This window comes from Apus apus, chromosome 10 (assembly GCF_020740795.1).
Source record: "Apus apus isolate bApuApu2 chromosome 10, bApuApu2.pri.cur, whole genome shotgun sequence".
Lineage (NCBI taxonomy): Eukaryota > Metazoa > Chordata > Aves > Apodiformes > Apodidae > Apus > Apus apus.
The window spans coordinates 9,526,652-9,545,893 of NC_067291.1; the positions used below are offsets into that span (position 1 = coordinate 9,526,652).

At 41.1% G+C, this 19,242-nt stretch overlaps 1 protein-coding gene across 1 annotated transcript in view; it reads right to left on the bottom strand.

Annotated features, from left to right (window-relative positions):
• Positions 1–11,912, bottom strand: part of TNFAIP8L3 (TNF alpha induced protein 8 like 3) — a 48,801-nt gene extending 36,889 nt beyond the window's left edge. Inside the window, exon 1 of the mRNA XM_051628726.1 lies at positions 11,673–11,912. Within this exon, the coding sequence (XP_051484686.1) occupies positions 11,673–11,724 (52 nt within the window). The 5' untranslated portion in view covers positions 11,725–11,912. The remainder of the gene's footprint in view (positions 1–11,672) is intronic.
• Positions 11,913–19,242: the final 7,330 nt, after the last annotated feature.

The window sequence follows — 19,242 nt, forward strand, 5'->3', positions numbered from 1 at the left end:
AGTCTTACCTACTGATGTGTGTGCGGCTCCTGTTCATGGTAGCAGGGCATGATCATTACTAGAGTGAAAAATATTACTTCCTTTCTGCAGAACACTGGTCTCTTTACTTCCACAGAACATCAGAAACAGCTTAGTATTCTTGTGGAGGAAACTGCTTTTATGTTTGTTGTGTTTCTGCCTCCCGAGGGATGATGTCAAAAAACCTTCTGAAGCTTATGACTTGGAATTATTTAGCTTTCTTCTATATATAGCAATTCCTTCCTTAAGAAAAATGATTTTTCTCTACATATGTATAAAAAAAAAGCTTAGTTATATTCAATCACATGCTGTTTGTATTAAAATGTTTTCAGCTCCCAAAAATGTCAGACCAAGGCAAGTTTCAAACCAAATGAATCAAAGTAGCTAGCTGTAAAACTTTCAGCAACAAAACTGATGTGATTTTTGAGTTTTATGATGTCATGTGTATTTTTATTACTTTGTCATGGTAAAGGAGACCCATTGCTTTAAAAGCAAACTAAGTACTCATTTAAAGAATTGTATTTAATCTCTTTAATACCACATGATCTGTAGAGCAGATATAATTTGTATTTTAGTCCTTGATGAAGTGACTGAAGATGGGCATCAACTGTCTCTAAATTATAATACCTACTAAGAAGCATAACTACTGCTGTTATGCCTGTAAAAGGAAGGAAGGAAAGGAAGAATTCCAGAAGTAGTTGTTTAACGTAATGGTACCCATGCAATCTGAATTTCCATAGAATGTGGCTATGAGGAAAAAAGAACTCTACAAATAAAGAAAAGCTGTTTCAGTAACAAGTATATAATTAAAAAAATTCTTACAGTCTGTGGTTGCCTGCACTGGTTATTTGGTATGTCTAGTCATACTTAATTCCAGTGCACAGCCAGAGGTATTTCACATGCACCTTTCCACATCCTTGTCATTGACTGCAGTAACTTCAAGGAAATTAAATTCTATTCTATGAAAATATGGAAAATAGTGAATAATGGTTCTCCCCACCCTAAACTATCTTCCTACACATTACTTGTCTCTATCTTAACACTGCTCAGCTGTTGCTAAGGCAATATTTTCCTGGGGAAGTTCTAAAAGGTAAATACACAAAGCTCTAAGCAGCGCACAGGCAACTGTTACTCATCTTCTGTACATGGATGGGCAAGTGCAGACATAGCTCTGGGGAGTCTGAAAACTGCACAGACATCTTGGCTGCAAAGTCATGTACTGTGAGCCTATTTCTGCTGTACTGCACCAAGCAAAGGGGGAAGGGCTGCTCCAGGGCACAGCTCTTCTTTCCCTGTCCGTCTCCCTGTTTGCTGGGCAGGACTGTGTGTTCTCCTGTGTTCTGGCAGATCATATGCAAGATGTTGCTGAGTAAGAACAAATGAAGTGGGTCTGGCATTTGGGGTTAGCGAGCCAGAGAGATGCTGTAGTGGAAAATGGGGACCCTGTTTCTAGCCACTGTGGTGATGAAAGATGAAAGGTGTCCAGATGGCTGCTGGCCCTGCAAAGGGCAGGCTCAGCTCTGATTTGAATTTGAGTCAGCTCAGCCAGAACACTGGTAGAGTGGGAAGATGGATGCAGATGCTGGGTTGGTGTTTTGGTGAACCTGCATCATCTTGGCAACTCCCCTGCTTCAAGCTCTTTCCCAAAAGCCTCCCTTGGTATATTTCTGTGTTCTCATCCTTGTCTCATTGGCAAAAGAAAATTGACAGATTCATTCTTCTTCTAAGTGAAAAAGAGTTTAGTTTATAGAAGCATTTCTCACCTTTACTGCTTCTTCACAGCTGATTAAAGCTTCTGCTTGCTTTCTAGAGGCAGCCTCTGTATTAGATCTGACAGCATCTTTTAATTAAAAATTATTAGAACTTCTCAAGAAAATGTATTGGTAAAGTTGGGTGGGGAAGATCTGCATGCTGTGGTTCATCACAATACTCTGCAAAAGGGCTGGGCTCTTTTCTTTCATTCCTTGTAATTAAGCTTGTTCCTAGACAATAGTGTCCTCCTCTGACCTCTTTTGAACAGTGTCAGTCACAGGCTGTGTGTCTGGAGAGAAATGCAATTCTCCCCTGGATCTGCTATTCAAGCTTACTGGTTTGATCCTACAGAGATGAGGAGATACTGTTTCTCCAAGTAGGTGTTTGTTCAGGAATGCATTCTGGAAACAATAGAGATACTCTTGTTCTCTGTGGAGATACTATTGTGTTCTTACTTGCTGGAAAATACTGCATCTACCTGTTTCAATCAAATTAACTTTCCTGTTCTCAACATGCTTTACCAATCAAGGTGACATCAATCTCATTTGCAAGCCCTCTGTATGTACTGTTTGTTTGGCAGATGAAGCAGGTTAGTTAGGTAAGACAAATATGTTTGATACCTCTAATCTCAGAGAAGATAATATTTTACTCCCATCAGTTTTCCCTTTCATGAAGTATAACCCAACAGCATTTACTCCCTTTCATAGTGATAGAAATCATAAACCCAATCTTTGAGGAGAAATGAGTTAAGGAAGAAGAATTGTATCAATACTGGAAGAACTGAGGTTGCAGAAGAATAGAATATTGGCTGAGGCACAGGGAAAATGAGATCAGTTAGGTATTAGAAAGATGTGAGTATCTGGAGAAGGAACACAAATGATGAGTGTAAAAGGTGATGATAAGTGGAAAGAGAAAGGACAGAAAAATATTCTAGAAGTTGGAAGGTGCATAACATAGCCAAAATCTTGGTATTTGCATTTTTGCAGGGGACTTTGCCTCTCTGGTGGCATGTGGCAGTCAAATGGAGGCTGCAAGGGGGCTTCTGGCCTTCCTTGCCTTCCACTTGCCACAGTACCTTGCCTGTGCTGGGCCTTTTTTCAAAGCATGAGGCTTTTCTGCATGTCCTCCTGGGGTACAGTCCCACTTGCTGTCCTTGATGTAGTCAAAGACATCAGTTTTTACCAACAAAAGCTGTTGCATGTAACAACATATGATTGGAAGTGGCTGTTTTCTGGCTCTTCATAACTATGCTTTCAAACACCTGGCACTGAGTAAAATCAGCACTTTTTTCTCTTGGACTTGAAGTGAATGCTACCAACTAGTTAAAAAAGAACCCTAGTTCTCAGTTTGGAAATCAGCCTCAAAACTACAGGAGATATTGTGGTCTGGAGGCTAAACAGATACCAGCTGATTAACAGCTAAGTATTGGGACTGCTCTAAGCCCTTGGGCACCTGATTTAATCCAAATTTTAAAGTTAAATCATGGAATTATGCCAAACACTGGTATTCATCTGTCCTTAATATGATTTGTTCTTGGCTTTCCATCAATTCTGTATAATTCTTGTGAGGGGAAGTGCTTTGTGGAGAAATGCCAGTGGTGCCTGTTTTGGATGAATATACTGGCCTGGGGCTTATTGGTTTCACTGGGGGTTTGTTTGGGGTTGTGGGGTTTTTTTGTTTGGGGTTTTTTTTTTAAGGGGAGGACTAGGGTGCTGGCAAGAGTGAAATCTCAGCCATATCTGCCCAAGGATACAAAATGTTATGTCCTTCCTTCTTATGCAGGATGATATCTGACACCAGCCTTTAAGAACTAATACAGAAATAGACATGTAAAAACAAACACAGGTAAGAGAGAAGCCTGACCCTCATAGCTGAGGTCAGGCTAGATTTATACAATAGAAGCTGGTTTCTGACAGAGATTAGGTTTAACCACAGAACAAGAACTTCCTCTCTTACTTACATAGAGAACATATGTTCATATGGTATTTAAAGGGCACTAGTTAGTCCCAGTTGGTAAGAATGGGGCATACTGGCTCTCTACAAAGTTTTTGGAAGTGGTCTTCACACATTTTTAGACTTGAACTTTTAATCTCATTCCTAAATCTGTAATCCAAGTAAACATTTTTCCTCACTGATTCCTTATAGTTTTCTAAGAAATCCAGTAGTTGAGCATAATAATGATGATAGTGATTTATTTATTTATTTGCACCCACTACCAAACATTTATCCTAACAGTGAAGATAATTAATAAAATAACATATCAAAATAGTGAGACACCAACTATAACTTGCTTTGAACTGAACATGGTGACTCTTGACATCTTTAATCCACTTCCCTCTGACTTCTGGGCAGTGAAGGGGAAATGATGCACAAATACACAAAGTTAAAATTAAATGCAAGTAAACAAAAAACACAGACACTCACCTGGCATAACACTCTACAGCACAGAAGTTTTGTTGGAAAAATAATCTGAATGATCAATTCAAAAACTTCACTTCGGAAAGCCCAAGAAACTTGTATTTATTTGATCTGCATCTGTCAGTGATTTGACCATATAAACAAAATGCTCTAAAAGTAAATGGAAAACTATTTGGAAAGGAAACCTAATACAATAATAGTGTTAATATATTTCTTCAAAGAGAGAGAGAGAACTTAAGATTTTTCTCTATCCAAGTTGCTTGGATAAACAGTTAATGCCAGAAATAAGACACTCATTGATAGCAGTGAGGTATTCTGCTAATTTTTACTATTTGTGTTTCAGAAGATTACCTTTTGTTAAACTAACACCAATAAGAAGACCAAGAGAATGTCTTTAGGGTGAAACGTTTGTTTTGTATCACAAATGGAAATAATCTTCCTGCTCTGTTTTCTGTTGTTATATCAACAGATGTTAGCCAAAACCTGCATCTGTACAGGGAGGCTGGTCACTCTGTTCCTCTGTAGGAAGGCTAGACAGAACCAACTAATAAAACTTGACTTAAAACAGAATGCCTGCCAAGGAGGGGTTAGTGACCACTTTTGCTCTTTCTCAGCCTACTTAGTTAAAGATAGGTTCCTTAAAGAGCAAAAACTCCCTGGCTACCAGCCAGCATCTGAGATCAGCTTGGCTTCTCAAGAAGTTTGAGTTTTGGGTATAAAGCCCTTTCTCCTAGACTTGTCAAGCCTATAAGATGCCCTCCCATAATCTAACTGGCTGAGAGAGTTCTGCAGAGAAACAGCAAATAACACACTTTCAGTTGGGCAAGTCTCCAAACACTGGTCTTGGCCCATGGAGCTGCCCTGAGAGAGGTCCACAAGCAGTGCAACAGCCTGGAGAGCTGGGAGTGGTGCACCAGAAGTCATGGGAACAGTAAATCTCTGCACCCTGCTCTGACCACAGGGTCTATGTCTGTAGATAAACTGGGACAGAACCTGTTGTACATGCATCATGCTGCCATCTGGATGCAAACTGAATTCTTTCCCACACTCCAAATGTTGTTTAATTCATACTGGCCACTGTTACCCTGTCTCATGCCAGGTCATTTTGTGGGAGGCTGTCTGGCATGGGCTGAAACAGTGCAAGGAAGTCTATTAATAGATAAACAGTTGAGGTTTGTGTACCACTGCTTGGGCTCCCAGCCAGGTCCTGCTTAGTTTACTAGAAAAGATAGTGAGTGCTCAGAAAGTGACAGGGTTCTGATACTTTGGTGGTACCTGGGAGGGCCTCTCACCCCAAGCCTGGCACTGTGGGTAAAATACAAATACAAAAGGCTTCTCATGTGGGCCAGGTCTTCCAAAGCTCTTTTTCATCTATCTGGCCTACTGTTTTCCTTTCTATCTGGGGTTTTGAGCTTTGTTCTTCCATTACGAACAAAACGAAGTGACCTACTATTCTTATCATGACTTCTCAGTCTTCGCTGTATGTAAAAAGATAAAAGATCTAGTTCTTCAAACAGGAAGTGTGAGGTTTTTGAGAAGATGCACTCAGTGCCCATTAAGTCGAGCCCACTCTCATCCTTTCTCAAGGCAGACAAGGATGGTTGATGACTGCTGTGTGACAGGATATTGCTTCGTATTCCTATCTATAAACTTCATCTGCCATTGTGAATTCCTGCACCAAAGCTTGTCCATATCCACATATTAGAAAAAGCAGAGGCTTTCTGTTTGCTGACTGCTAGCAGCACCATAATTTCAGGTGGGAGCAGCTCAGTTTGGGGCTATGGAGTGCCCCTTACAACCATCATTCACATAAATATGAAATCAACCTCCCTGACTGAGTACCAGGCTCTCTCTGACCTGGCAAAGTTGTGGCTGGCCTGTTGCCTGCTCTTTGTGTGCTTGAGTGGCACTATCATACTCTGTCCTGAAAGTGGGTAGTTCTGATCAAGAATATAAAATATCTATGCACAAAGATAACTTAACACACCCTTCATGTGTCTGCTGTTCACACCTGGGAGTCAGATTCTGCTTCACCCATCATGCAAATCCTTCTGAGGCCACGTTTTTATTTGTCATCCTTTCAAAAGTAGGAAGAAATTACCAAAGCTACTGAAATGTTACCTCATACACCATTAGTTATTGCTGCTTAGCAGTTTCATCCACAAATGTTGCTATTGCACAAGCAGGTGATGTTGGGTTCCAATCCAGTGCTTCATATTTCCACTTGATTTTAAAAACCAGAAGACTGAACGATTCCAACTGAACTGTTCTTCTTCAAGTTGTCTATTCAACTTGACAAAAGTGAGATTACTTGCTTTTTACTGTCATCACAGTATTAGATTTTTTTGCCTTTCAAAGTTTTTCCTTTTTCTTTTCCAGTTGGACAAGGCTCCAAATCTGACAGTTACTGTGCTAAAGAGGGGTCTGTATGTAAAGCAGCAGACCAGGTGTTTCCTGGAGGGAACAGTAAAATGATTAAAAAAAAATTCACCCAAGCAGGCTCTTGGCTCACATGCCTGCCCTAGCTGCTGCTCTTACAGCCAGATGCTGCCTGCTCATCCTGAAGCTTCTCTTGCCCACTCTGTCTTGGCAGAGAAACTTGGACACATGCTTGCCTCGGCTTGCAGTGATCCAAAAAAACCTGTAAGAGTCTGGAGCATGGGATCCCATGACATGCTAGTTCATGTCTGTCATCTGTCCATCTCTTTTCAACCAGCTTTGTTTTTCCTTTATTTTCCAGCAGAAGAAAGGGACAGAGCTTTATTAGGCAGGTGCTAGAAAGCACTTCATTACAGAGGCATCCAGCAGAGTCTGCACCTTCCACTCAAAATAGGTTGCTTTTTGTTTTGTTTTTTCTAGCTTCCATACTTAGAAGGTGCTGTTATCTACCGCTTCTGCTGGCTCGTCTAAAGCCCAATAAATATTATTGCATATCTAACTTGGACCTTTTTATGTAGAATCAAAACAAGGCTTTGTTAAATCAAAACCTTCTTTGTTCAAAACCACAAATATTCCCTGGAGCAAAGTATACCTCTTGTTCTGATCTGTTTAGATGATCAGTGTGATACTGCAAAGGGAATTCTAAAATGCCTACTTGCACTTCATATCATGTAAGCATGTTACTGATGCCTCGTAATTAAGTGCTAAATACCTTACAGCACACTTTCTAATTAATTTCATATTTAAAAGAATGTTAGCTCTTGAATTCCATTTAACTCTGTAAAACAGTGATGAAAACATGTAACAGGCTTAAAAGATCAGTATCACAAAAGTACAGGCAGTTCACATAGCATGGTAAATAATATGCAGAAAAAAGTTATTTGCTAAGCATTGCAAATAAAATATTACAGCTCCAGAAAAATTATTCACATCTGTCAGGGCTGTTTTACAACAGTAAATAATGTTTAGACCTGTTGGTTTTGTTAGGTATATAGCTATTGTCCAGTGTGGCATTCAGATAACATATCAAATAATTTAAAATGCATTAATACTTTTGTGCCAGGAGTTGCAGGTTAAGATCTTGGTCATACTGAAGACAATTATAAGACTTTCTCTGTCTTTATGGATGCAAGCCTGGTGATAAAATTGTCTTTGTTTTGTTCTCCCTGGCATCATGCAAAGTTGTAGGCTCTGCGGTGTTGATGTTTCAAAAAAGCCCAAAAAAACCATCTGTCAACAGTTTAGAACTCTATTTAGAGTGCAAGCTGCTCTCTTTCCTAGGCCAAATGTCTTTTGACTTCAGTGGGAGAAAAGCCAGAAAAGGGACCAGCAACAGTTTACTCTCCAGGATATGTTAAACTTGGTAAAAATAATCTGTATTATTTCAAAGACCATACAGAAAAATTTAGCTTCAAGTTATCATATGTTAATAGTATAACAGAGTGGGTCAATTAAAAATAAAAATGGAAATCTATGTTCTGACTTAGCAGCTTGTAGAAAGGCTCAATATCACTTAAAAAGCTATATGGCCAGATTCCTGACTGTTTCAGTCAGGGAACCTAGGACAAGACACACCAAATGGAAGTCTGCTGCCTTCTTTCTCTTACGTGCACAATCTCCAAATCCACTGCAAAATCACAGCTGTTGGAGATGACCTGGATTTTTGGGACACGTTACACTGAAAGATGGCACAGAGGAGCTCACTTTCATGTGGTAGGATGCCTGTGAAAGTGCTGAGAAAAAGTAGTCCACTGCTCTACTGAAGAATTTGTTTAAAATACAATCTCTCAGTAGGTGGACATTTAAAAAAATGAGAACAAGGTTCTATTTTAGGATTACCTGTTCAGTTCTCAAAAGCTTATCTATAGGGCAAGAAAATAAGTGACTAGTTCCATGTACAGTAAAACTCAAATTTCATGGAGGGTAGCACTAGTAAGCACAGAACATTTTTACATTACACTATAAGCTTTTTCAGAATCATAAAGACCTGTTTAATGCTCTTAATAGGGCTCTGTTTCAGGAGTAATGTTTCTATTTTTGGAGGGGTGGGGATGTGGTGGAACCAACCCAAAAAACTTTTTGACTATATAGACAACTCAAATGTGAAGCAGTAATGGATGGGTGTGAGGAGACTGTTGGAAGCCTGGGCTGTGGGACTGGATGTTCTTGTGTGCAGAGGTGTGGTGCTTTTTGTTTGTTGTTTTGAAGCACGGCTAAAATGTTACACTACTTGTGTACAAGGAACTTTTCGTCTGCACCAAAGAAATATGAAGATGCTATTGTGACAACATGTTCACAAATACTTCTGCCTTCTTGGAGACTCAGCTTTAAGTGGGCTACTAAAGGAAATGAGGCTGCTGGGGTCTCAGAGTAGGACTCCAGCTGGCTCTTGGAAGCCAAGTGTGTGTGGCAGATGGTGTCCTGTGCACACCCAGTTATGCTAGGGGTGCTGCTCCACTGGGACAGAGCAAAAGCCTGAATAAGTATTGCAGAAGCCGTACAAATCCTTATAATGGGATATGTTTTTAAACACCTGTATTGCATTAACATCATGGAACCCTAGTGAAAAAGCTGGGCTTGAAGCATCAGTTAACCTCAGTAGTGGGCAATGGCTGCAAGGAGTTTTAACTGTGTAAGCAGAAGTCACTTCACTAACTTGGAAATGTGAAGATTGATAATGAAGAGAGTAAGCTACAAATTCAAGTTGGTGTCAGTTTCAGTACAAAATCCTAGCTGTTCTAAACACAATGGCCAAAATTGGACCATTACCTGGACTTTATCCCAAATACCTCTCCAAGGCATTCTGCTTGCCCTGTAAACTGCAGGCAGAATGCCACTGGTCACTGGGATCTCTGGAGGGTGGCAGCTCCCTGTACAAGGTGGTGACTGAATCCCACACTGTCACCCCTCAGCTTCTGTGCCTGCAACAGTGACTGACAGCATGACTACTGAACACCCACATAGAGATACTGCACTGTACATATGGCAGAGTACAGAAAAAAAGACCAAATGAAATATAGCAAAAATGTGGGTTTTTTTGTTGTTTTTGTATGTGGTTTTTTTTTTCAGAAGAGGATGGGAGATACAAACAGCAAGTATTTCTTTAGTGCAGAAAAGATGATTGCAACTGGTTAAGACAAAGCCACAATTTTTTCACTCTTCCAATTTTATTCTACTGCATAAGCATCAGCCATGTATGGTCAAAATACCAGATTTTTCTTCTCTGAGTATAAAGAAGGAATAGAAAAGAGGAGAGGAGAATGATGAACATCAGCTCTTGGCAACTAGCAAGTGATGACATAAAAAGCACTTACGGCAATCTCTAAGCATAGTTAATTTTTATCTATTTAAAAGAAAATCCTATTCAGAACAGCATTAAGTTGCTGGCAGGAGCTATATTACCTTAGTCCATATATGTAATGTTTGTAACTTGCTCTTCATGCACTGCCTTGAGTGTTTGGATGAAAAAGTATAGCTGTTGGAGGCCTTTGTTAGTGAGTTCAGCCTAACGAAGCTTTATGAATATGGAGCTGTATGATCTGTTGGTATTCTTACATCATCCTCCAGATCTCAAGAAAATAGAAAGTGAGATACTGAGAGTAAATACTCCAGATATTCAAAACTGAATTGGATTTAAAGCTGTGCTATAAAATGCTGTTCTGCTGGGAGAATAGGCAAGATAACACCTATTTATGACCTCCTACCATTGTTCACCACTGCTCTATTAATAAGACTGTTAAAATATTTCACAAAATATCTGCTGCTTTTTTTCCCTACTCTAGTTAAAATATTTGGTGTTGAAACCTTTCTTTTTTGGAGGGATGGGAGGAGGTGCTAGCTGGGCATAAAGGACATATCTAAACTGGACAGATCACGGTGAAAAGATTTTCTCGAACATCATCTGACAAGGCAACTTTCTATTTGGGTTTATTATGATCCCGATAACAATTTCAGACATTCTAATTGTCCTCTACTTGTGTCTGAGGCCAGTCAAACGGCTCCAGAGAAGGAGCCTGTGACTTCCACATGGGATGGAGGTCAAACGGGTCCCTTCTGCACCCAGTGTCAGTAATTGCCTGGCGTCTGTCATGTGCCAGCCCTGGGCGTGATACCAGCGCAGCCCGCCCTGCTGGGGGCAGGTGACACCAGCACGGGCGGAAGAAGAGTTGGAAACAGCATGTGCGTGGGGAAGGGGGTGGCCTTGAGCTGGCAGCAGCTCTCTGCTGACCGGGACACGTGCAAACATACCTCTGTGTTCGCTGCATTTCATACGAGATTACGGTGCCCGCTGGCAGCCGGTGCAGGACCCGCTGTGATTACGGCACATCAGTGATGGTTTGTTTAGTGTAGGGGACGGGAATGTGGAGATTTGGAAATGGCAGGACAGATTTTATTATTTTTCGTCTGTCTCATGCAAGAGCTAGGTGGGCTGCGGCAGTTAGCAGCGTTTTTCTGGTTTTTTGGGTGACAAGTTAGAACTTGAAAACCAAAAGCCTCGGGGCCCGAGGGCCGGGCACGCCGGCCGCTGAGGGGGAGCTCCCCGGCTGCGCACGGGCTGACGGCTGCGCTCCTGCAGCGGCAGCACAATCACCCTAACCGAGCCCAAAAAACTTCACAGCCCCTGGATATAAAGCACAATGCCTCAGATTCACGCCAACACCGCCGATTTAACCGGCTGTCATGTCAGGGTTGACCGCAACTCTCCAGAGCAGCACTCCTCCCGAGCCCGGGCAGCCGGCTGGTCGGGGCAGAGCGGAGCGCGGGGTCCTGCCCCTCGCGGGGGTCCCGTCCCGCGCCTCCTGCCCCTCGCGGGGGTCCCGTCCCGCGCGGTGGCGGCTCCCGGAGCAGCCGGTGGCCGCTCGCAGCGCGTGCGGGGCGGCAGGGACCTCTCCTCAGCGCCCAGCCTGGCAGCGCTGCCCTGGAGCTGCCTCAGCGGCAGCGATGGGGGGAGAGACCCTTTCCTTCCTTCCTTCCTCCTCGCCATCGCCCCCCGCCCCATCGCGAAGCTCGGCGGCACCGGTGTGTCGGACAGCAGCCTCCCTTACCTGCGGGTGAGACCAGCTCGCCTTCGCTGAGCTCCCCGGAGTCCGAGTCCATGCTGCAGGTACCGGCGGGGGAGAGGGACCTCGGGGCAGCTCGGGGCGGGCAGCGGACGAGGGGCTGCCGCTGGCAGGAGGAGTGCCCGGAGCTGGGAGCGGGAGACGGGAGCGAGCGGGGAGCGGGGCTTGCTGCCTCCTCCTTCCCTCCCAGCCCGGGCGCTGGGTCCGCGCCACCACATGCAGCCACCTCGCTTAGTGCCATTGGCTGCGAAGGAGGAGCGGAGACGGGCGGGCTCCGTCGAGGGGAGGAGGGAGCGGGGGCGCGGCGGGGGAACGGTTTCTTCCCCGAGCCTGTTACACAAGTTCGTCTCGCAGCCGCCGGCGTCTCCCCGTTTGGCCGCTGCCTCCCTCTGGAAGCCGCTGCGGGCGGTGGGTCCGCGGGGCTGCCCGGCGCGGGGACGGCCGGGACCAGCGGCCGCTCAGCTCTGGCTCCTCCGAGGGCGTGAGGCCGTTCCTGAAGCAGAACTTAAGAGCAAAAAGGACCGAAATTATAGTCCTTTACATTGGCTGCCGCTGTGTCTCCCTTTTACTTAGTATAGTCTTTATTTTTTTCTTGTGGCCATCGCCCTTGACCTCAGCTGCCACTTTCTCTTTTCTCTAGCTCTCTCTCCTTAATGATCAATTTACTCGAAAATTAGTCGCTGTAACAGTGGGGCCAGCAGGGAAGTGTCAGTTCCTACTGGATAGGGGTGCCTAGATGGTTAATGAAGGGCTGAATTTTGCTGCTGCCTGTTTGCACATTATTTGCAGGCTCAGGGAAACAGTGCAATATTTGGTGAATGTTACAAGATTGCTTTGAACTCCGAGTCTGAAAATTCTATAGCTTGAGCTCTGCAGACTTTCCCTACGTCCTACTGGCTACTACAGCCCTGAGCCATCCCTGAATTCAGGTGGTTGAGGCCACTTGTTGAGTTCTGACGAGATTAGGTTGATCTGTTCTTCTGCCTTCACTCTTTCATTTTCTTACTGTCACAGGCCAAAGGTCACTTTAATTGTAGCACAAAAATCCCAAGCAAGTAGTAGCAAGAATACTTTTCTAACTGGTAACTAAATGTCATTGTAAAATAGGCCTCATAGATCTATCTGATCTATTGATAAGTCACAGCCTAAGAGCCAAGTGCCCTGAACACTTACCTGCAGATTCCTGTGATCTTCAGCCAGACATTTATGCCTGTAGCTGTAGATCACAGATAGCTCTTTCTTTTTACTCTGTAACTCTCTCCCCCAAAGCCATGCAGATCTCACATTGCTGGAGAGAGCAATGCCTGGACACTGCTTTAGGCTGCATGTATGAAGTTCTCTATTGTCATCAGGCTATGCCAAACACTCTTCATGAATGTCAGTACTTTCTCAGTGTATACACTGACTTTTAAAAAGATATCTTAAAAAAGAGGATTATTTCTAAACTTACAGGGCCTCATCAAAATCTTTCCAGTGATGGTTTATCCTGCACAGTGCTGAGTGTAAGTACTACAGTAGTAAAAATTAAGCTAGAGTTTGCCTTATGTTCTAGGGTGAGTCCTAGTATTCTCCCCTGCCTTCAAATCAGGATGAGCATGAAGAGATAGATGACCTCAAACTTTCTGGCTCTGGGAATACACACATTAGTATTTTCAATTTGGACACAAAATTCTTAAACCTCTGGAGTGAAAAATTAGATGTCAGGTAATTTGGCACGTTGCTGTCATATCCTGGGCCTGTAATTTCTACTGGTAATTTCTAATCTGTACAAATTCTGTCTCTGTGAAGACAATTGTGGTAAATAGGTAAGCAAAAAACAAAATGTTGTTTTGGGATGTGTGCACAGTAAAACCCTACCTGCTTCCCCAGCATGAAAGGGGTACAGCATATTCTGCACTGTGTCATGAGCTGATACCACGCAGCTGAGCATGTGCCTCCCAGGTATTCCAAGCACTGGCCTCACCCTATTTTCTGAGTGGGCTGCTGCTTTTTTTTTTTTTTTTTTTTTTTTTTTCCCCCTCCTTCCTGAATGGATAACTTATGCTATAATTGCAATTAAATGTCCAACTTTGAATAGTCAAACTTTTCTGCCACAAATCATAGTTCAGTTGGGCAGATTATTTTTCATGATCCTTTAAAAGAAAAAAATCTTGGCATGGAACAGCTAATATGAAAACTGAATCTCACTTATTTTAATTCTTGTCAGGTTTGTTTGTGGTTTTTTTTGCCCTCATATAACCACAGTAATAAATATTATGATGGAAATGGTATCACTTAATCAATATTGTATTGTGTCACACTTGTGATATATACATTGGGCATTCTCATTACTATGTTGTAATTACTTTCTATTCCACAGTAAAAGTGGTTTCAAGGTTATTTTGCCACTTTATTGCTGCTAACTGTAAATCAGTTATTAAAGTTTTCAGCTGTAACAGAATGGACATATTGTTTCATTTCAAAACATATGGCTAGAATTTAGTTTTTCCTTTCTCAAAGTTCTCTGCCCAGCAGAGTCCAGCACTAGGTTGAACATGTGACCTGGAAAATCCCACATGCTTAGAGCTCTGAGCTCCATAGTTTCCATGAATTACACTACTTGTGCAGAGAAAAGCACAAAAGGTTTATTAACAGCAGTATATGTACTAGCTAGGTGCACGTTAAGTGAAACTCCACATGGTGAAAGTTGACATTTAATGACTGGCTTATTTTTTGCATTTGGTACAAATAGTGTGATTACAGAATCATTGTTATAAGCTAAAGCTCTGTGACTGTAACTCTTGACTGTTCCCCTATTACTAGGGATACTTAGAAATGGAAACATTTTTTCTCAGGCTAAGTTGATACATTTGCCTGCAAATCTTTACAAACATGACTTGCCTGCAGTGGAGCTGGTAACAGCTGTTTGGAGCTGCCCTGTGCGTTGCATGTGTTGTGTGGTGCTGTCTGTAGGGGCTGCACTGCTGTGTAGCTCCTCCAGTCACATTTCAGCTGCATCTGGTCTTGATCTTCTCTCCATATGGAACTTATCTGAAATCCTTCTCTGCCTACTCATTGTATCTGAGTGCTGGAGATCTGCCTGTGAGAAGTTTTAGGATTTATCCCTTTTCATTGTTCTATCAGTAAATCACACTTGCATGCTCATGCAAATACAATTTTATTGTATTCTAAATATTTGAGTGGCCCAGCTACCATGGCATCTATGTCTAGCACATCCTTACATGACTATTGTGAAATAAGGATAAGGGTATTTCTTTCTTTCAGAGAGAGAAATATGGTACTGACAAGCTGTGATCTAAAGTCAAATGTGAAGCACAGACTTTCACTTGTATCTCTTGATCCATTCCTGGACTATTAGGTTATCCATTTCTGCTAAATAAAAGATTGGCAAGCTGCCTATGTACTTTGCTACTCAAGCTTTCCTCCTTCAAATTGAACCTTAAAATTTATCTCAGGAAGCAGTCTCTTTCCCCTCCATTATTAAATTGAACAGAACCCCCTCTGCACTAGCATTTTTGTGTTTGATTAGTCTGTTTTAGACTGTGAAGACACGTGGATAGCGTTAAATCCTTTTCTTTCTTTTTTTTTTTCTTTTTTTTTTTTTGGTTCCAAGTGTAGAAATGTAAAATATTTTTCTGACAAATAATTTATTAAGATTATTTAAATGTAGTCTGCCCTAGGATGTACTGTTTCTAATATTGTTGCCTAATATTTTGCCTCACAGTTTATGATGGTATATCTCTCATATCCAAGCACCTTTGGTACTGAATGTATTAAAAATAGAAGCAGCTCCCATGGACTGATATACTAATGAAATGTACTGTAGCAGATTTTTGGTATTGGTTTTTTTTCCAGTTTCATTGCAGTGTATGTGTATATATTTAATGAAGAAAACTATCTGCATTGTTATTGGCAAAGCATGAATATTCAGTATCAAGGATCAGCAGATTTTCTGTCACCACTTTGTCACATTAGAATCCTCTTTTCTTACTGCTGTCTGGAAGCTAGTCAGCTCTCTTATGAGTTATTAATCCCAAATGAAATACAGTAGAACAGAAAAATATTGTACTCCTGTGCGATTTACATGATGCTGACCTGTATTACTCTTGTTATCAGAAAGGATAATTTTGCCAGAAATTAATATTTTCACCTGCTTACATAGGCTGGGATTGTGGGTTGACTAGCACAGGAGAAGTTTAATAACAGTTATTACAGTTATTAATTACTCTGATCAAAATTCTGACTGCTCATGCTGTGAAAAGAAGAAGAAACAATATTGATACAGTATATGATAGTGTTGGGTGATACACTGAACAAACAGTAGCTTCTAAAGGAGCAGTTAAACTGGGAGGTAAGCTTGCTAACTAACATCTATGCTTACTTATTTGCTTTTGTGATGTGATTTGGGGGGGGGGGGGGGATTTTTTTTGTTGTTTTTTTTAGGTTTTGTGTTTTGTGTGGTTATTTTCCCCCTGAAGCAGTAACTTGTGCTGTTTCCTATTACCTTGTGTAAGCAAGACTCCTATGAGAACTGAACAGCATAAGTGTTTGTGTTACTTTTTTGGCCATGAGGACATTACTTTTCTGTTCACTTTGAGTAGGGTTTTTCTTGTAGAATAAGATTTTCTATATTAAACTGTAGTTTGAATTGCCTGGGCATTTGATACTTTTGTACTACTCTGGTAGTACAAATTTTACAATTTTTATTTTTCAAAAAAAGATATTTTACTATTCTTTTGTGGGGTGATGCTTTGTTATGTGCTTAGAAGGATGCCTGTCTTGCAAGTTATGAATGTGATTTGCTATTGATTGGCACACTCTTGCATTTATAACTTTGCTTTCTAAGTGATTAAAGGCATGGAAGCTACCACCCAAAATTTAAAATTCACCTTATAATTCATTTGGTGGAAAATTTATTTAGAGGAATTTGTGTGGAAATTTGACTGGTTAGGCCATGACCCTCACTTCTTTTTATGAGTGTAAGTTGGGCATTATTATTTTGAAGCCACAGTACTTATTTTACTTGCCATTTTAAATTTCAATACATGTGGGACACTAATAATATTAAAGGATAAGACTAATTAGCCAAAACATGAACTTTGTTTCTGCTTTCTTTGTGCTGGAGTTGGGATAATAGACTAAAGATTTTTTTTTCTCAAGGGTATCAATTAAATATAGGATATTGTCTCGTGTTTTGTCCCTGTTCTGAGGCAAGCTAGGGGACAGCTGCTAGTCAAAACCATTTTCCTATCTGCCACTGTCTTTGGGAATTATTTACAATAGGTTACATTCCTTACTTTCCATGTGTTGGTGAGTTATGCTCTTCATTATGAGGTTTTATTATCTTGTGGCTACATTTAAGACTTTGACCAGATCTAAGATCCAAGTAAAATGAAGTTAAACCAACAACAGATGCTGCTTGTTACTGAGCTGTGTTTCAGCAAGCTTTGAAATAGTTTTCTGCTTCTAATCTGGAAGATGGGTCATCCTTGTTTTCATTCCTGATTTCAAATTATGTGTAGGAGGAGAACTCCACAACTTCATGGTAGTCTGAGAAAGCGGAGAAAATTTTGTTGCTAGGAGACTATGGAGGACCTATAGTGTGCTGTCTTTCCAGAATGTTTTATAGTTAGCATCAGTTATTCCATTAACTTTTGTAATACTCTTCTTTATACAAACATAGACTTTTCTCCTATGGTCATGATGTTTGTTACACACTTATGCATACTACATAATATATTCTTTCTGTGATTATTTTCTGTATTTCTTTTTTGTATGCTTCAACACATAAAAAACAACCCACGAAACATTTCAGATTATATTTTGGTTTTGAAGACCAATATTTATTTACATTATAATGTTACCTAGATGACCTGCATTATTAGACTATGGTAGACAGTGCTTTTCCACAAAAGACAAGTGCCAGGATTCCCAGAGTTGCACGTCTTACCTAGAAACTTAATACCTTTTTCATATTGGATATTACTGGGAAAAGTCTTAAAGCATACAGAGTTTTGCAGCTGACTAGGTCTGGTTGCTCCTTCATGCGAGGTGCAGTGACTCCCATTTTACAGCCATGTGAAGTATCAGCACATTGGAAAGGTGACTGACTCAGTGCTGTGGATTTCACTCCAGGAATGGTGCAGCTATGACTGAAATAGTGTTGCAACAGCGGAGATCAGTCTTCGTACGGAGCTTCTGTTAAGAGGTATAGCACCCTTTGGACTAAAGGGAGTCAAGTCTCTGAGAGGCAGTTGAAGAGACAGAGAACATTTTTTTTCATGGAGCAATTCACTAACATCCACAGACTCGAATGGCAGAATGTTAATAGACTAGTTTGTGGTTTCTGTAGAGCTTGATGTGATTTTAGAGTAGTATGGAAACACCTTGGTCTGACAGTGCATGGGCACTACATCATGGCCATTTCTAAGGGCATGGCAAAAGGCACTCTGCTACCCACCTACCTATAAATAAATATCATCAACCCAGACATAAAATGGCATTTTACAAATAGTCTTAGGAACATGCAACATAGGCAAGGAGATTACTTGTAGTTCTACAACATTCCCAGTAAAGACAATGAGATTACTTAGAAACTTGCTGTCCAGACCATTTTCAGGTGAAATATTTCTTGCACACATTGAGAGACTTGGGGTACATGTAAATATAATATATGAATGATCTGAGTTCAGTTGTAACAACAAAAGTTGGTCTGTAAATAGGTAGATCTAGAGCCTTTACTTTGTATGGCTATATTTTGTATTGGGTCAAAACAATATAAACCAACAGATTTTGCATAGTATCCATGGGTTGGTTATATAACAACACTCTCAGTTCTGTATCAACAGCTACCATGAGTAGCAAGCTGAGTCACTGCAGAGATTCATCATGGGTATCACAAGCCCAAGGGCAGATCAACTGCTGCAGCAGGTGTTACAATGAAAGAATTTGAAGAATGATAGAAAGCCATCACAAAGTCTACCAAGTGAAGTGCTGCAGGAGAACATCAGCATGCTATTTCATTAAAGAAATGAGATAAGGTTCCCAGAATTTTGAAGGATAATGAACTGTGACTGTACTCCATAATTAACAAGAAATCATGCACAACAAATACCAATCCCATTAATGAGACCACATGTCCCTAAAAGAGTGTTAAGAGCTTTGTTAGTCAGTCAGTTACCATGAAGTTCTAAAAGTGTATAGAGAATTTCAAGAGAAGGATCTAAAGTAGTAGCTGATGTCATGCATCATGGAGATAAAAATACCAGATCTGGGGTGAAACTGGGCCTGGATACTCATGTTTTTACTGAAGGACAGTATTCTTTGTTCTAATGAGTTCTAGGACTTTAAGAGTTCTAATGAGCAGTGTTTAACACTGTGAAGAGGCATGCAGCCTGTGGTGTTGCTGTCATCTCCTCAGCACCATTCAGTAGGAATGAGGACTGATTAAAAGACTCACAATTAGGCACCATTGCAACAAAATTTTTATGTGAACTACTGCAGCTGTTAAGAGAGGTGATCTTTAGTTACCTGATTATGTAACTTTTAATTATTT